The sequence below is a fragment of the Platalea leucorodia genome (assembly GCF_965183815.1).
Source record: "Platalea leucorodia genome assembly, chromosome: 7".
Lineage (NCBI taxonomy): Eukaryota > Metazoa > Chordata > Aves > Pelecaniformes > Threskiornithidae > Platalea > Platalea leucorodia.
In genome coordinates this window covers 30,869,948-30,889,060 of record NC_138829.1, presented here as the reverse complement: position 1 = coordinate 30,889,060, position 19,113 = coordinate 30,869,948, and the positions used below count along the sequence as shown (strand labels likewise).

General features: G+C 38.4%; 1 protein-coding gene across 1 annotated transcript in view; it reads left to right on the top strand.

The window, feature by feature from the left end:
• NUBPL (NUBP iron-sulfur cluster assembly factor, mitochondrial) overlaps positions 1 to 19,113 on the top strand; it is a gene marked incomplete at its 5' end in the record, with an annotated part of 89,623 nt that overhangs the window by 41,983 nt on the left and 28,527 nt on the right. The window contains 1 exon segment of the mRNA XM_082316619.1: positions 12,890 to 12,983. Within this exon segment, the coding sequence (XP_082172745.1) occupies positions 12,890 to 12,983 (94 nt within the window).

Genomic DNA, 19,113 nt, shown 5'->3' with positions numbered 1-19,113 from the left:
TTAATACCGTTTAAGAGTCTATGCACACTCATCTGTTTATCAACAGAGTAGATGTACCTAAAGTGTATCTGCTGGCAGATTAACATTGTTTTCTTCTTTCTATATTTTGTTTCAGCAACATCTTTCACTTGAGAGTTTTTGATAATTTCGAAATTGACTTGTCTTTCACAATATTAATGTATTTTTCCAGTCTGCGAGTAATTGAGGAATTGAGGAATTGAGGCAGATAGGCTGTAGCAGGATATTTACAGTTTGTTTCATAGAGCTAAACAAAGCTGTGCTTATATTATAAACTACAAAGATGTGTTTATACTTTGCAGTGTGTAATCCTAAAATACAGTAGTCTCACCAGGTGTCACTACAGTGAAAAATTTGCCAGCATTTCAGCAATTAAAAAATATTTTTTCTGTTTTATTTTTCTGTTTTGAGTTCTCTTAGCCTAAGATGGGCATGGAGATTGTTAGTTCAGGCTAAAGTCTGCTACTTTAGAGTTTGGGGAAAAAAAAAAAGTTAGTTAAGACACCACTGTTGTTCAGAACAGTAAGAGCAGTTGCATCTTCAGGGAGTTGGGATGCTTTTCTGTTTTTACTTTTGTCATCCAAAGTACAAAAATTAAAAGATCCAGACATTTTATCCTTACACATAAGATAACTGATATTATGTATTTGTTCTATTTAGAAAGGTCCAGATCTGCTATTGAGATATTTTCAAAAGGGGAACACTCAATAATAAACAGTGGCCAAACTTTGCAGCGTTGAGACTGCACTTTGATATGCTTCTTAGGCTGCATCTACAATAACTCTGAATGCTTGTGAGATTTTTTTTCTTAAATCTTTAATAAGCTTTCATTTAAAGCAAGGAAGGTCAATTGGGATCCCTCATTTTATGGCTGAAATTAAGGAAACTGCTTCAAGGGCAAGATAAGCAGATGACCCACTCATCCGTTATAAAAGAATTTGTTTTAAAAAATGCTTATACTGATTTTTGGTTACATTTATTTTGCTGAGGCGAAAGGATGAATAAACTAATTTCTTCTCATCCAGAGCCCACTGAAATCAATGGAAATCTTGACACTAGTTTCTACATCATGCTTTAGTTGTCATGTTGATGTTTAGAAAAGCCTGTTACAGGAATTTGTATAATCATCACTAATTTGCTCAAATGCTAATAATCACCTTGAAAGGTCCTGTCTGTCCAGAGAGAGCTGCCTTAACCAGTCCCAATCAGTATGTACATATTTAAGGGAAATTATTGTACTTCCTGGAGATGAGAAGCAAACCGTAGATTCAGGGACGTACTGCAGCCAAAAGCACAGAAGGCTCCTTCTCTCCACGCCTCTGCCCACCAGGTTAACTCCCTGTGGAGTCAGAGTATTCCTACCGTCACCCAAGTACAATATAGCCCTTTGACTCGACTGCTGCTCTATGTTTTGGGATGGGTATAATTGAACGCATCTGGGCTTGATTCTTTCTTTTTGTTTCCGGCTGAAGCTACAAAACCTGTTCTGTTGCCTTTCTTCTCTTAATGAACGAAGCAGGATCTATATGGATCCCTGTAGCTTTATTGGCTTGTGTTAGCAGCTGATATGAGAAGGGATTATAGTCTCTGAAAGGAATTGACAATCATAGAAAGAAGTGTTAGGAAAGCCAGAAGAAAACAGAAACATTAGCCAACAACTTACTGCTGAACTGGAAGTGTTTGCAGTAATGTATTTTAACTGTCTTTGAGGATTAAAAAAAAAAAAAAGCCCCCCCAAAAAAAGCCTAACAACATAGTGAGAATGTATTTACAGCAAACATTTCTTGGCCTGGTTCCTCAGCTGTCATGGTTATGACTGTGCAGCTACTGCTGCTGTGGGAACAGGCTATGAGAGTATTTTCTTTGCTCTGCTTCCAGTAGTCTCATCTCTCACACAGATTACACAGGTATGCATGTGTCTGCCCTCCTTTGCATAAAACAAAACAAAGGCAAAACATGCAACTGTTTTACTGGGTTTGTTGACTACACAGAAGGAAATGGTACAGAGCTTATGGTGTCTCAAAATGGCTGTGCTGGGGCTAGAACTGATTTTTTTTTTTCTTTTCACTTGGTTTCTTTTTTTTTTCTTTTTTCCCCTTGAGCTTTTAAAGGAAACTGGTTTGAGGTTTAAGGTTTCTCTGCAACGAAGTTAAGAATTTTGTGCCTAAATGGCATCCAGCTTCATTCATGGAAAGAGATGGTGATTTAACCATGTTCTTAAGTGTTTGCTAAACAGGAATACTGGTGGTAGAGGAACTAGGAAAAGAGAATGCACAATTTGTTTTCTTTTCTAAATGAAGCTTCCATTATTTATGTGAGACTTTAAAAAAAAAAAAAATTACTAGACACCTAATGCCACTCTTCTTTCTCTATTCTTCTCCAATAATAAGGGAGTCTGTTCTTTCTTTCTAGCTGCTGTAGGTTAGATGCAAAAAGGGACATGGGTATTGCTGTGCTGAACACTGCAGTGCCTGAGAGGTAGGTGCCCTGCCTGCAGGAATGGAAAGTTAAACCAAAGCCTAGGCTGGAGCCACTGCATACCTGGGATGGTGGGAATACATTGCTTGTCATTCCCAGTGATACTGAGAGGTTACTTTCCCCTCCTGGAGGTACCTTCAGACTCTTTAGCAGTGTGTTAACAGAATAGGTGCAGTGTCTTAGAGTGCTGAAGTTTAGAGCTTGGTGTGGAATAAGTGGAAATTAATGGTGTAAGTCAAAGTTGGTAGGTTCATTGGCTGGAAATGAACAATACTGAAGATGTTGAGCAAGAGGGCTATTCGGAAAAGCCTGTGGGATGTGTCTCACTTTCTGTCTCTGTCCTGGATTTCTGCACCTAATTGTAGCCTCTATCAGACAGCTCTGTGGAGCTCGGATTTAGAGCCAAAATCTACTATCTTTTGTTATGTGCCAAGACCTTTCTTTTGGTTTAACTTGACAGGATTATTCTCTGTTCTTAATAACAGCCTGGGAAGTTTCCATAACCATTCAGCCTGGACATGGGAGCTGCAATTTCAGTTACTTTCTTAGTTTCGCATTTAAGCCTGTATTTCCTGCTACCTGGGAGAGTGCCCTGAAATCACATAGAGAAGTCAAAACCTTCTGCTCTACAGCCACGGATGCAAGATTCTTGGGGCCAGGACTAGATGTGTGAAGGGGGAGCGTGACCAGTGCTATGCAGGAAATTCAGTTAATCCGAAGTTTCAGCTTTCCAGGTTAATACCTCAGCTACTGGCCTTATATAGGGTCCTCGGTGCTTCTATGGCTTTTGCATTCTTGATTGTAGAGTGACGCACGTAAATGCCACCTGCCTGAGAAACTGAAACTCACATTTTCCACTTCATGGATAGGTTCTGTCATATGTCTAATTACGATATTAAACAGACGCAATTATAACAGCAGAACCACAGGCTTTGTTTTGGTTTGTTTTTAATGGCCACGAGCACTCAGCTTTGTGTTAGATTTGGTGTTATCACTGGCAGGTGTGTTTAGGGCATGCCTGCTAGATTGGGCCTGGAAGACTTGCTCCTTTCTCACAAATGTGTGTGTAATTAATGAATCCCAAATGGGCTTCTGGTTGAAACTTGGTGCTCAATGGAGATTTTGGTATTTCCCTTCCTGAGTAGTCAAGATCTTTAGGAGAATTTTTAGGGTTGCTTCTGAATGTGTAGGTGGAGCTCACCAAAGCTGCTTTTCTAGTTTTGTTTTGTTTTGTTTTTCCATTTTTCAGCATTTCTTTTTCATCTTTTTGATTCAAACAAAAGTGGAACCTCCCCACCCCTAAACATTGATACATTATTTAGCATTGCACACTAATTTTACTTAGTAAATAAAGTATGAATATAACTATATAAACAACTTTTTAAAATCAATATTGAATTAATATATGTTAAACTGATTGCACCGAGTTGTTTTTTTCTTAATGATCCAACTTGCATTCTGACTGTTGGAAGCTGACAGACTGATCCTTTGCTCACACTGTCCTCCCATATGTCTTTTGCTCCCAGAAAATAACTGCAGATATCCAAGAATAGCAGCAGTTTTTGTACCAGTATTCTTTGTAGAAAGTGATTATTTCTCACATACCAAGTGATTGACACAAATGTAAAGTAATTGTGCTTAAGTGATTAGAGCCCCCCCTTTTTTTTTTCCCTCCCTAAGAAAGAAAAAAACCCACTTTTCTGTACTATTTATGAAGCTGCGATAGATGTTTCTCCTCTTACAGTGTTTTGCTCCATCAACAATGTCTTTTAAAAGAAGGAATGTATTCTCCCAGCAGAATGATGCCTTTGGAATACAGCTCTTTATTATGCAACTAAAGTGGGTGCCCATTTTAAGTACTTTTTGTGCTAGATGTAAATATTTTTTTCTGTATAAAAGCCATGAAGTAAGAATTGGAGCTAAATAAAAATCTAGGAAGCAAATGAAAATATGCAGACTGTCCCTTGCTTGGCAGTAATCACTGAATGTCCCTGAAATTCATGGTATCATCACCTTCAGCAAATTATTTTAATTAGGTTTAGAATACAAATAACACTTTTAATTTATTGATTCAGATTCATAACTGAGGGTACTGGTGAATGCAAAAGCATGGATTTGTGGGCACAGCAATTATTTTGGCAATCTATATGCGATGCTTTCACAGACTATCTGTTGTCTAATTCATAGTAAATGCTCTTACTACTCTAGGAATAAGAGCTTCAGCACATCTTTAAATTGTGGGAATGTTATGTGTGCAACTGCAAAATGTGTACAATTTTTAAATTGTATTTATTTTTATTTTTACATCTTGTCTGTGTCTTTAATGTACTTTCTGTGTTCCCGTCTTTGTAAGGACAACCTATATGCAGTTGTTCTTGCTCCTTTCTGACCTAAAGGCAGTTCTTTTGACAGAGAAAGTGTACTAACTTCACAGTCACAGTCCCATGGTGAAGAATCTCAGTGAGTCAGTGATCTGCTCTACTTGCTCTCGCATGTATTCTTACTTACACTCTTTTTTCACACTCTCTCATCTTCTTGAATCTTCCTGTGGGATTGAAAGGTTCTGTATTTTGTGCAGCCTTGTTGTGACATCGTGTTTCTCGCTGGGTGTATTGGTTGTTGTGCTCCAAGGTAATTCAAGAAGACTCTCCAATGCTGGTTTCGTTTACAAGGGTAGACTATTTTGAATTGTATTTTGAAAGTGACTGGGGAGGATATGCTTGTGAATTTTAAGTACAGAAAGTTTGGAGGATGGAGTTTTGTCCATATTTGTGAAAAACGGGTTATTTAAAAAAAATAAAATAACATTTCATTATTGAAATTTTATGTTTCACCTCAAGGCTACTTACTCTGAGATCTGATAACATCTCACCAGACAAAAAACCAAGCCCTATATTGAGATTTACTGTCTTTTTGGCCTCAGTTCAGCGGTCCACATCTAATTGATTCTATTCCAGTTTTTATATTGCACAGTTTATGGTAATATCAGAGGGTTTTCTTCAGCAGCATCTTAAGTGACTTGAGCAACATCTATCATGTTATTTTCTTCTGTAATCCTTTTTCTGAAGGGCTTAGACTGTCCTCTGTAGAAGGTCCATCTTCTGTACAAAAAAGCATTAAACATTGTACTTAAGAAACAATTTGCTGACCTTTTTAATCTAATGATTTTTAAGCACTAATTTAAAATCAATATCTCAATGATGGCCATGAAATGATGCCTATATTAGTTTGTTGGTACCCCAATAAGGAATTTATTAATTTTCCTATTGTACCAGAATATGAACTGAAGTTTAAGGAAGTTAAATGACTTGTGAAGAGCATTAGGGACATTGCTTTCCATTGCATAGCTTAAGTATTTAGTTTTAAACTACATATCAGCTTTTAACATCATTACAGAAATACTGGCTAACACATGTATTGGGGGTGGGCTTATTAAGCTTCTCCCTTTTGATATTTGTTGCCAACACTTGTAATATTTCCTTCTGTTGTTATTGTAGGGAAAATCTGAATCAGACAGCGTATATAAATTGTATGAGCTTGAACGGAGTCCTGATAATACTGCCTTAAAAATGTGGTGTTGACTTTGGATTTGATAGCTTAACAATGCTGATGTCTTTGTGTATTACTAGGGAGAGCTTGAAGAGAATTTATAGTTTAGATGATGTGCTTAACGCAGCTGCATCAACCTGGTGATTAGTTTAATTAGATGATGTGATGCTAGCCCACTTTCTTCTGATTTGTTTACATTTATATCACTTTTGTGCTTAATTTTATTGCTAAAAGGCGTAAGAATAGAAACTTGCCTAATTCCATATTTCTTTTCCAGTCATTATTATTCAGCAGCTGAACTACAGACAGTTCTATATCATAGAATGGGAGAAAAAAGATGGTGCATTTCTGAAGAAAATTTGCTGCAAATTACGTACTTCAGACTGTTTGTGGGTCAAGGGTGGAGAGCAGCACATCTGTGATCAGTCTCAAGACTGACTACATAACAAAAGTTTGCTTCTCAAAGTGTCGTCTTTTAGAGAACAAGTGCTTTGAGTCCCTGAGAAATGGGAATCTCGGCTCGCTAAGGCTCTTTGTAGTAACAACTCGAACCTAGTGGAAGAGCGTTTTACACGTAGTAGAGCTGATACAGTCTCCATCAGTCGTGCTGGGGATGCACAAAAGTATTCCTTTTCAGTCATCCCTGGAGACTGTCCCTGGACTCTTGTGGCCATGCCAGGCTGGCCCACAGCTGTGTGCCATCTTCCCTTCAGGCTGATGTGGTGTTGACTGGGCTTTCTGAAGTTTAGCAGGAACCCAGTGTTGGGTGCCTTCTCTCAGTGTCCTGGAACACCCTGTAGAGAATAACCTCTTTGTTGTCATCTTCTGGGAGTTTTTGAGTTTTGTAGGTTATATAGGTGAAGGTGACAGAAACTTCAGGCAACTACATTTCCCTCCAGTTCTTAACATTATTAAAAGCCCTCACGGAGGAGGAGGTGGCCATTTTCTCTTTTGGTGGTTGAATTGGACAGGACTCTGGCTTCCTTCCTAGGCAGTTATTTCTAAAAGTTACTCTTAGTCTATATGGAGAAAGAATAGGAGAATTTCCTTCTCTTTATGGAAATCTTTGGAGCAAACTGTTCTTACACTTCACCTCAATTTCTGTCTGAACTTGGCAGAACAGTTGTCTTTGTTCAGAAAGCGGAGAGTTGTATTAAGCACAATGGAATATCCTGCTATGGTACGAGTAGTTATTTCACTACCAAAGAGAAAGTTTCCGTAGGGACTAAAAATCTTCTGTTTTATGTCTGGGGAATGTCTCCTTTCTTTATCAAATATTTGTGAGAATAAATAAAAATAATTTTTTATTAAAATGCCATGTTTCACTATACTATTCCTAAATTATCTGTTTTCTTACATCATGAAACTGCTTATTTGTTTCCAATGTCTGTGTATGTTTAAGCAGAATCTTTAATTTTTCAAGGAAATCTTTTAAAATATTTGTTTTATCTTGCACTAACAGATGTGAATATGTGAACAGTTACATACGTGTTCAGTTAACAACAGAATTTCTTACCTTTATTTTGTTCAGCTGTCTGCCTGTATTAACTCATCTATATGTACAACTAAGTAGTTAGGAGGAGGGGGGATAAGGCAGGAATAGACCTTAAGCTGCCTGCAATGTAGCTCTTAGTTCTTTTCTGATACTGGTGTTCAGAGCCTGGCTGGCTGCTGCCAAGCCTGCACCTGCAGTGCTGCTTGATTGAAACTCTGCATGTATTCCTCTTAATAAGAACAAATAAATAATATCTTCTGTTATTTACCAAACACCAGGATTACTTCAAAATGACAAGTAGCAATCCCTCTTCTGTGCTAATATTCTGTCATTTCTGCCTCATGCACAGAGGATGTTCAGGCTTCGTTCCTCAGCAGAAATGCCATCTGTATATCTGTGCTCTACCTCGGGGTTTAACTTGCTATTTGGAACCCTTACTCAAAATGCATATCTGGTATTTTGATTATGAATTGTCACATAAACAGTGTGATTGATGAAAGTAATTTACATAGAAGCATTCGTGGTGTTTCTGAGCAAGGGAAAATACACAGAAGCACATGGCACTTAATTACATTGCTTAACAATAAACATCAAGTTAAACCTTTTTTAAAAAAGATGAATGCTATACTTAAGGAAAGTGCAATTACATTTCTATGGTTTGAAATGTTTTACACACTGTATATATTAGAGGGGCAAAGATATTAACACTTTGGTACATGCAAAGGTGCTGACAGACTTCAGATGCTACAAGGCAGGCTTTTGTAACCGCTGTCCGCTTATTGCGTGCAAAGGGAGCTCATTTAATGTAATGTGCTGTTAATCTGAGCTCATTTACTTGTATGCAACCACATTTGCATACAGACACACTTCTCAGAACTGATTGAGAACATGAGGACTAGTGGTCCTGATTTGGTAAATTGTTGCATATAAACAGGATTTGCATTCAAATTAGTGTTTTATATCACAACCTGATTATACGTTCTATTTTAATAATGTTGAATGAATGGCAATAGTATATTTCAGAAAGCCGCTCCTCTGATTATATATTCCAATTCTAAATTTAATTAAAAATGTCTCTCCTCCCTTTTTTTTCTCCTTTGCTGAAAATTAGTAACTAACCTGGAATTTCTTCTCCCATTAAATAACGTGTACGCTTCTGTATCAAATCATTATACCTTCCAAATTGCATTCAATAATCTGTTTAATAAAAGACTCATATTGCTTGTGTATTCCTGTGGGAGGGTAGCGGAGGAGCAACTGAACTCCACAGTGTTCATCATCTACTTGTTGCAGAATAGAAGAGAATAAGAAGTTGTCTACAGAGAGAAACGGGATGAGGTGCAGAGTTCCCCAACCTAGGTCTGAGCAAGTCCATATGTCCAGAGGACATTGTTCACTACGGGACAAAAACACTAGCGCAGTTCTTTTCAGCAATTATACCTGTCATTGTGGTGCGGCTCTCCATTCTCACCCTGAATTACAAATAAAAAAGAAGAGAATAAAATTGTGAGGATAACTGTTTGACTACATCCAAAATCCAAAAGAAAAGTCAAGGGTAGTTTTAATGAGGAGCGGTTTTCCAATCGAGTTTGCCACCTGACTTCCATCAGTTCAGCTCCACAGCAGTGGTGTATCTCAGAGAGGCGTGTGGAGGGTAGTTCTCACATACATTCAACACTTACGCACCTAGGCATCTTTACTGTTGCCTTTTCTGAACTGGTGTGACAAAAGCCTGTCTTCTGTCCTACTCTGCACAGCAGCAACATGTCCTCTCTACTGGTGCTGGAATGGGGCACCTTCTCCATTTTTCTGTGCTCAGATTTATAAGTATTATAATGGAGCACAATTCATTGGATAAAGACAGCTCATTTCTTTTTTTTTTCAGTTTATGAATTTGAAGAAAATATATGAAATGAGATGGTTTCAGTGCCATAAATTAAGTAAAGCATTATAATGTAATTGCACTATGTGTTAGCAGAGTATTTTTCCTGTTGCCTAGCAATGAGATTTACCTTGAGAGTCACCATGTGCTTAAGATTCCATTATCAACTTCTGTTTTCAGAGGTCTATAACTTTAATAAAAATCATGACTCATAGGACAATCCAGAAAGTGCATGTTGAAAGTTCTTTTTGTTGTTATGGGGTCACTTACCAAGGAAGCTTGAGATAGAAAGCTCTGGTGCCCTCTGATTTCTTTACCCCTTTTCCCATTCTGCTATACATGGTAAATTTTGAAAGTAACTTCTTAAGCAATGACTCTTGTCTGTGTTTTTGAAGTAGAAAGCTATTTATGAAAGTGTTTTACTTTAAAGGTTCTACATGGAGATATATTTACCAAGGCAGCTACCCCTGCTTAGAAGAGCAGCAACTGCTTTGTGCTTCCTCACAAACTGAACACCTAGGAAAGGGTTTGAGCACTGGTCTTTGAGGTCTTCTCCATTAGCATTCCACATAGTAGTAGAGCAGGTCTAGATGTTTCCTTTGAGGAACCGTAATGCTTTCTAGGTAGGGGGATCAGATGGAGCTTGATGAAGGAGACCAGTGCTTGAAGAGGTTGGAGAAGCAGAACCTCTGGTAAGAGTGAAAAGAAAAGTTATAGAACAGGCCAAGAAAGTCACCTTGTCCCACAAGAGGAGCTAGGTTAAAGTTAGGGCCAGCAAGTATATGCAAAACTAGACAGCTTTTAGCTATGGGAAAAAAACAGTGTATTTATTTTTTTATTCCAGTTAGCTCTGATAAGGGTGGGGTTTGGATTGTCTTGCACTACTCCATGAGGCAGTGCTGTACCTAAAAGGACTTGAAGTTGAGCTCGTGGAGAAAAGGGCTGAAAACTACTTAATATCCAAGATTTTCATGAACCAAGTGTTTTTGGCAAAGTGATTGGAAACTGTGTCAGAATGATAGTAGTGCTATGCCACTCATAGATGTGTTTCAGGACTGCATCTTGCTGCAAGGCAGAAAGCAAAAAACCAGTTTATTCATAGTTTCTGTGGAAGTATTTAAGGAAGGAAAATATGATTACTGGACTTGAAAATTCGGTGTTAACAAAAGATGCCAGGATCAGCCTTTATGAAGACATGGGAGGGAAAAGAGTATTTTGAGTGAATCCTTTTTAAAAAGTAAAACCCTCCATACCTTAGTGTTTCAAAAGGGTTGTGATTATTATGAAACATTTGGGTTTGCATATTGAGATTTATGCACATAACTATTTATAAAGGATATGTGTGTTTAGTTGCAAATCTTTAAGGAACTTGACTTTGCTCATGCAAACTACTGCTACTTTTTAACATCTATAGAATTTCAATTTGTCACCTTTATAATGGTTAATTTTTAATTAAGAAGCAAAGAAATGTAAAGTTCATGCCTTCAAGTGAGCGAAGTAATTTTCACTGGAAAAAGAGGCATTCATCAGCATTGGCATTTATCTTGCTTTATAACTAAGCAACATTAGTTAAGAAAAATAAAGTAAAAAACAGATTATTTTTTTTTCTTAGATAAACTGACTTCTCTACCCCATGCTTATGTTTCAGTATATACATTTTTGCACATATATGTAATTTTTGTTTGGGCTTATGTAGTCTCAATATGATTATGAATGCTAATTGCTCTTAGAAATCTGCTAGGCATATGTCATTTTTGTTGACAAAATATAGATACTACAAAATAATACAGGTATAGATAATATAGATCAATACTAAATGTGGAAAAGTAAAGCGCGGTGTTTGCTGTGGTTACCGTAAGTAGCATTTCCTGTTTAGCCAGACTGTCTCAGGCACCATTTAGTGCTCCTGCAGCCTTTGTACAGAAAATGAAGAAAGGGAGGTGTGCCCGAGAGTCCCTAATTTAGATGTTTAAAGTTAGAATTTGCAACTAACCTTCCCCATCACCCTTCTCCCATAAGCGCTCTGAAATCTTCCATCTTCATCAGTCTGCCTTGAAAAACTCCATTTCTCGCTGGAGTGCTACCTTGGGTTAGTGGTCTGGCTTTCACATGGCTTGTGCTTTCCCAGAAGATCATCGTCCGTACAAGAACTAAATGAAAATGCGAGTGTTCCCCTAACAGGGTCTGACACTCTGGGACAGTAACTGGAGGACTGGCAAAATGTCAGTTGGTTTTGCTGTTAAAATGATTCTGAGGGAACGTGTAAAATAAAAGAGAAAGTAAAATCTTACTCGTTTGGCATTTTCCTGTATTAAAGCAGCTCATAGACTGTTGTATCTTGTTTCTGATTCATATAACAGATATGTACCATATAATTGCATTATGTCTGTATGAAGAGAAAAATGACATATGTGGGTCTTTATTTTTAATGTGGTTATGATGTCTAGAGCTTCTGTACTGCGCCGATAAAAGACCTGATATCATTACTGCTGGGTAGTAGGAGTGCAGTGGTACTAACTTGTGCCATGGCAGAATTGAATTGAGGATCTGCTGAAGCTTAGCTAAACCGTTAGGAAATGTTTAGGCGAAGCATGGCTTGGCTTTACATTATGTAGAGTAGACCTAGGACCATTTCTGTTCTCATGAAGAGAACGTGCATTGCAGTACGCAGTGCTCTAGAGAGGGTTATTTGGCTCTCCTGTAAATCTCTCCTGGTAAAGAACGTAAATAATCACAGCATTCTCACATTTGAGCCTAATAGATATTAATGGTCAGTCTCCTTTGATGCCTAGCAACCAGTAAACGTTTTTAATTGTGTGATGTCATATGTACGTTGTAAGTTTGTATAAATATACCTGGTGGTTTTCATTTAACAAATCTGTTGGCTTCTTTTTTCCTCCCAACAGCTCTTTTTCGTAGAAAAAATTCAGTACCGATAACTCTCCATGTACAAATAACTTTGCATCAACAAACCGGAAAAAAATTACTAAAGATTTATACGTAGTTTCAAAGAAGTGATAACAAGCAAGCAAAATTGGTTTTAAATTAATGGAAACAATTCCCAAGCCCTATTTGTTGTACAAACTCCAGAATTTTAGCCTAAATTTTACCTAACTTTTGCTTCTAAGCTGTGATTAAGCAGCTGCAAGGTAAAAGTCTTAAATTAAGTTGTTGCTATTTTTTTGGGGGGAAAGAATGCAATAAGGATTATGCTTATAAAGTTAGTAATAAAGTTACGCTCATAGTTTTGAGTGATCAGCAAAGATTGTGTCTCTTAGAAAAATAACGTCTTGATCCTGTGCTGAAAGTGTGACTAAAAGGGCATCTTTTGAAAAGTATCTTTCTTTTGAGGTGTCCTTGGTTCACTTGTTTTACATTGTGTTTTATTGCAGTCCTTGTTTCCTATAAAGTGCCTTAAATAAAAACACTTCAAACCTCCAACGTACATTTTTATTGTCGTCTTCTAGGTTGACTGGGGTCAACTGGACTATTTAGTAATTGACATGCCACCTGGGACTGGAGATGTACAGCTGTCAGTCTCACAGAATATTCCAATTGCAGGTATGTGTATTGCTTGACTGTTTCAGAGATTTGAAGTTAGTTAAGTCTAGTAGCTTTAGAAAAATCTTATTTTAAAATGCCGATCAAAAATTCTTTTAGTTGTCTTTCTAACACACTAAGAAACTGTTCTGTCAGTAGTGCGGTGATAAAAAATACTATCAGTGATTTTTAACATGTTAGTATTATGATTGTGTTACTTTCTTTTAAGCTACGTTTTGAAAAGATTGAGAAGTCAAGTATAGTAGTACTCTGGAAGGAAAGGCAGTCATACCAAAAACTGGCAAGGTTAGTAGTAGAAAATATTTTTTTCTCTGTACCTACTGCATAGTAAAGCCAATACAATAAAATAGTTTGTCTTCATGATTGCTTTTTAATTAGTAGGTGACAAACTTAGATAAACTATGCAGCACTTTAATATGCTAATGCTTTCTTTTTCCTCTCGTGTTATGAATTTGACTTTTTGTAGGGGATTTAAACTTTGGCAAATCAATCTTGAGGTATGCAGGCTGCCCTCTAATCTCATTGGTTTCAGGAGGAGTTAGAAATGCTGCTTCTGAAAGGATGCTGAGCACCTCATGAGATCTGATAGACTGTAATGGTTTTTTACCTGTCTGACATACTTCAACAGAAGGAGCTGTCAATAGCCAACATAGTCAGTGTTAGGAACTCAGTGGTAAAAGAGACAAAGTAATCCTTATGGTTCCAAGAATAATTTAATAATTGCTGCAGCTCTTCACCAGGAGGGTAGTGCCGTGCTGGAACATGTTACCCAAAGAGTCTGTGGGATCTCCATGCTTGGCTGTTGTCCAGATTGTACTAGACAAAGCCCTATCTGGCCCTATCTAGTGTGGCCAATAGATGACCTCCAGAGACCTTTTCTGACCGGAAATTCTGTGATTCTGAGTTATTAAGTAATCAGTGCGACTGCTTGCTCCACTTCTTGGTGATATCAGATAAATATGTTGATACAAAACCAAAATGGTAGCATCTTTTGCTGCTCTCATTCTTTTCTGAGTGCAGACTGGCTCATGTAGACAGGCAGGCCCTGGTTCCCTCTGACACTCCTTTCTCTCTGCATTTTGGTGGCAGTAACCGGTCACGAGTGGTGTTCCCCAGGGCTCAGTACGGGGGCCGGTCCTGTTCAATATCTTCACTGATGATCTGAATGAGGGGATCGAGTGCACCCTCAGTAAGTTTGCAGATGACACCAAGCTGGGTGGAAGTGTCGATCTGCTGGAGGGTAGGAAGGCCCTGCAGAGGGACCTGGACAGGCTGGGTCGATGGGCCGAGGCCAACTGCATGAGATTCAACAAGGCTCAGTGCCGAGTCCTGCACTTGGGTCACAACAACCCCATGCAATGCTACAGGCTGGGGGAGGAGTGGCTGGAGAGCTGGCTGGCAGAAAAGGACCTGGGGGTGTTGGTTGACAGCTGCCTGAACATGAGCCAGCAGTGTGCCCAGGTGGCCAAGAGGGCCAATGGCATCCTGGCTTGTATCAGGAATAGTGTGGCCAGCAGGACCAGGGAGGTGATAGTGCCCCTGTACTCGGCACTGGTGAGGCCGCACCTCAAATATTGTGTTCAGTTTTGGGCTCTTCACTACAAGAAGGACACCGAGGTGCTGGAGCGTGTCCAGACGAGGGCAACGAAGCTGGTGAAGGGTCTAGAGCACAAGTCTTATGAGGGGCAGCTGAGGGTGCTGGGGTTGTTTAGTCTGGAGAAGAGGAGGCTGAGGGGAGACCTTATTGCTCTCTACAACTACCTGAAAGGAGGTTGTAGCGAGGTGAGGGTTGGTCTCTTCTCCCAAGTAACGAGTGATAGGACAAGAGGAAACGGCCTCAGGCTGCGCCAGAGGTGGTTTAGGTTGGGTATTAGGAAAAACTTCTTCACCGAGAGGGTGGTCAAGCATTGGAACAGGCTGCCCAGGGAAGTGGTTGAGTCTCCATCCCTGGAGGTATTTAAAGAACGGATAGATATGGTGCCTGAAGACGTGGTGTAGATGGACTTGGCAGTGATAAGTTGACAGTTGGACTTGATGATCTTAGGGGTCTTTTCCAACCTTGATAATTCTATGATTCTATAATGCACTGAAGTGAAGCCACTCAACATTAAATTTGCAGAACTATTTCACTTGCATGTAAAACTCTTACCAGGCTGCCTGCCAAATTTAACAAATAAAGAATTGTATATCTCTAAAAGTTCATAGGATAGGACAGGATAAAAGAGTTAGCTACAATTATAGGTAGAAAGATTGGTGTGTGTTACAGACATGCCCACATATGAAAGCACTAGAGGGAGTGGATTTTGGGACATACACCCTGGTTTCACAGCAAAACCATCACCACTGTTACAGCACAGTGAAGGCTACATGAATGCAAGGAGCCCTTTAACAATCAGGCAGCACCTTGTATCTTTTCCTTAACACAGTCATGTCCCAGCTGCAATCGTACATGATAACCACGGTACCCATATATCTACAAGCCAAAATTTTTGACAGTTAAATTTAGTGTTAAAGCTGCATGGTGGTATCTCATAATCTTCCATGCTGTCAACTTTAGAAAAACTTAAATCTTTTGGCATATAAAACTCAAATGTTAGAGAACATGCTAACTCAGCTGTAATGCTATTGCCCCCAAATTGTTAATAACCACGGGAGGTTCTCTCTGCTCTCTGTGTTGTGTTGAGTGGTGGAAGGGAGCAAATCAACAGAGTTGTGATGAAGCGTTTAAAGAATTTTTCCCATAAGTAGTATGCCTTCTAGTGCCATAGCCTATCTGTGACGTGGAATGTATCATGAAAATCGAACCATGATTTATACCCACTTTCTTAAATACAGTGCTTAGTAGGTTGCATGTGTGAGTAGCAAAGCAGGAGGGCCTTTTACTCCCAGGGTTTTAAGCAATGAGGTGAAGCATGACAGTGGTATGGAAGTTTTTGGTAAGGTAGAATTTCACATTAAATCATGTACGTAAGGGCAGTAAAATGATGAAATTAAAGAGGTGTGGCCTTATCTTCGTGGATTATGTGGTTTTTTTTAAAGTATGGTGGGTATAGATAATTGCTGTTCACTACAGTGCACCTAAATGTCCTAATTTAATATAGAAAAGGTCATTGGACTCTTGATCTTCAAGAGACTTTTTGGGCCCTTTTCCCACAGAATTCTACACTGTCTTCAGAAGTGTGAGTGGTTGTGGTGTTGGGGCACTGGGTCCTCTGGGACAGAGAGGTGATGGAGGAAAGTACTTTAATCCTGTATTTCTTCTAAGTTTTGCTGAGGTCTGTTTGTGGAAGGTCACAAGATCTTTCTAACTGATACAGCACATCAGTAAATGGAAACCTTAATTTGTTTTTTTTCGTAATACTTCTATCTTCTTAGAACGTAATGGATGTTAACAAAAGCAAAACAAGTTAAAAAAAAAAAGCTGGATTTTCTTGCTAAGGATAGCAAGGTCCTCATTCTTGTGTGGGTATAACAAAGGGAAGAATTAAGAGTAAATAATTTTTATTCAGTGTTTTAATTAGTTTTCCATATGACTGTCAGAAACCTGTGGTTCTCATACCTGTTGAATCAGGTTTTGAGGCAAGTCAAAGTAGACAAGGTGTCAATTTAAAAAAAGAAAAGGAGAACAGGTTTAAAACAACAATGAGCAATGCAGATTTTCTTGATATGCCATAAAAGGGGATAAATTCTTACCCATGTTTCTCTTTAAACTCTTCACTATGGCTTTCTGGCATCTTTTTTTTTTTTTCTTTTGTTTTTTTTTTTTTTTTTTTCTTTTTCTGTACAAGTATGGGCTTTTACAAATTCCTAACTGAAGACAGCATTTTTATTTGAATTCTGAAATGGCTTCACATTGTTACCACAGTTGCTCTGTTCAGCTTATTACTTTGTCAGTCCTAACTTCATCAAATTAGGAGCGATAGCATCACTTTACTTTTGTCTTTCCCATTAGTTGGTTTTATTGAGCACGTTGAGGTCGACTCTTCCAGTTTAAAAAAATAAGTGTATTTTGCTTTTGATGAAGACAAGCACAGCAGACAAGGAGTGATAAGATTTGTAATTCTCTGTTCTTACTGGCTCAATGAATTTTAGTGATTTACAAAGAATTTCCTCCATTATGTGTTGTGGGTATTTTTCATTCTCATTGGAAGAGCTTCTTTTTGCGTATTACAGCTTGAACTGCACTTTCTTCTACTATTGTTACTTGGTTTCTGTCTATTTGACAGTCCATAGCCTTGTTTAGCATGCTTTTAGTTTCTTCAACGCTGTTCCTTTCAAGGGTACGGAAGATAGTGTTACAAGTCTTGATGATGATGTCTTTGGAGCAGTCTACAGAATTCTGCTGGTTTTGTGGGCTCCATCTTCATTTGCAATTCATGTTTCTAAGCTGTGTGTTGACTTTTATTTTTTTACAGAAAGTATTTGGTGGTGTGCCATTCTATTCCCTCTCCAGTTTTCTTGTTTTTTCTTTATCCTTTGACGGTGCCTTGGAACAGTCATGGTATTAGTGGCATAATTTCTCTTTTTTTCCCTCAGAGACAGCATATATATCTTAGTTAAGTACATTTAGAAGTGCATTATCTACTTTGCATGCAGGTTGTACTTTGATTTGCATGCATGCATGTGTGAGATACAGTATTTGCATTATGGTTTCTTCATTATTTATCTGTGGCTTCCTAGGGATAGACAGTGTAGAACATTCTTATTCTGCTGCTAAATAAATTTACAGAACCTACACACATATTTTTGCCAGCCACTTACAGGTTTTTCTTGTGAGCATGAGGAAGAGCACTGGTAAAGGTGTTTTGTTTGGGGCGGGTTTGCCCAGATGGGCCGTGAAAAACTGAAGCATTGCAACATCTGACACTGAGAGAGAGACCGATAGGATGTGTGGAATGGTATTGGGTTTTAGTTTTAGAAGACTTTTTTTTATCCTTCATCATAGGTACCATAATTTTCTTGAGTCTCTAAGAGACTCTTCTATTTCTCTAAGAGATTAGAGAAACACCTAATAGGTAAAAACAACAAAACAAAATATGTGTTATAATTGTGGTTGTCATTTAAGAGAATATCAGCCTCACACAACTTCAGCTGGAGTGAGTGTTTTGTGTGGGTACTTTTCCTGCTTTAAAAGAAGATTAAAAAGGAAACTACTGTGACTTTTGTTTTTTATTTTACTATTCTTAATGACCTTACAAGGAGATGCATCCTATTTAGCATATTATACTTTAATCATCCGTAACTTTTCTCATGTTGCAGTCATTCTTCAACAAACTAGTAGATGAGAAATGGTATGATAGCTTGAAAATGTGATATGTATTTCTGTTTTACCACTACGTCTTCCTTCAGATGCAAGTCTGCTTTCCACGTAGAAATCCAGGGTCAGTCTGGAGAAAAGGGCTTTGTTTATGGTCTGTTGTTGCTTAATTTGTATTTAGTTCTACTTTTTTACAGTTTGTTCTTCTGTTTCATCTTTTGCATGAGATGTCCAGAAGTGGGTTCTTTATCATGTATTGAACATGCAGGCTTGGGAAAGTTTGAAGTGGCCTTACACGTTTTTCAGCTCTTAAAACATAGGGGGTTTCAGATGACATTATGATGTTTAATATTAAGATACAGTGTAAACTAATGACACTGTGAAGAATAAGGCTTGTGATTCCTTTGCGTTACCTAGTTGCTAAATTGAGAAATCTAAGTGTGTGTATTTGTTCGATTATTGAGATAAAGGAGCCAGAAATCAAATGAATAAGTAATATCGGAGATGGAGGATTAGCCTCCCTAAACACTGATAAACTTCTCTCCCTGTGGAGTGCGAACGCTGCATGGACGGCAGCAAGGGCCTCTCTGTTTGAGAGGCAGTCCCAGCGCCCTGCTGGCCCAAGTGTTTCTTCCTCGTGGAGAAGCTGCATTGTGGGGGCAGACCGTTAAATAGATTAGGCTGTCTACTGCCCTTTCTTTATTAACGTTAAAGTGAAGTCTGCGTTAGTGAAGTGTGACAGCTTGACAGCTCTAGAGGCTGACTCTCTGTCTCAATTGACAGAACTGACTGCAGGTTAATACTGGAATTGTTTCATTTACTAAACTTTGTCATATCACTCTTTGGATATCGAGATCCCATGGCAGTGAAAAC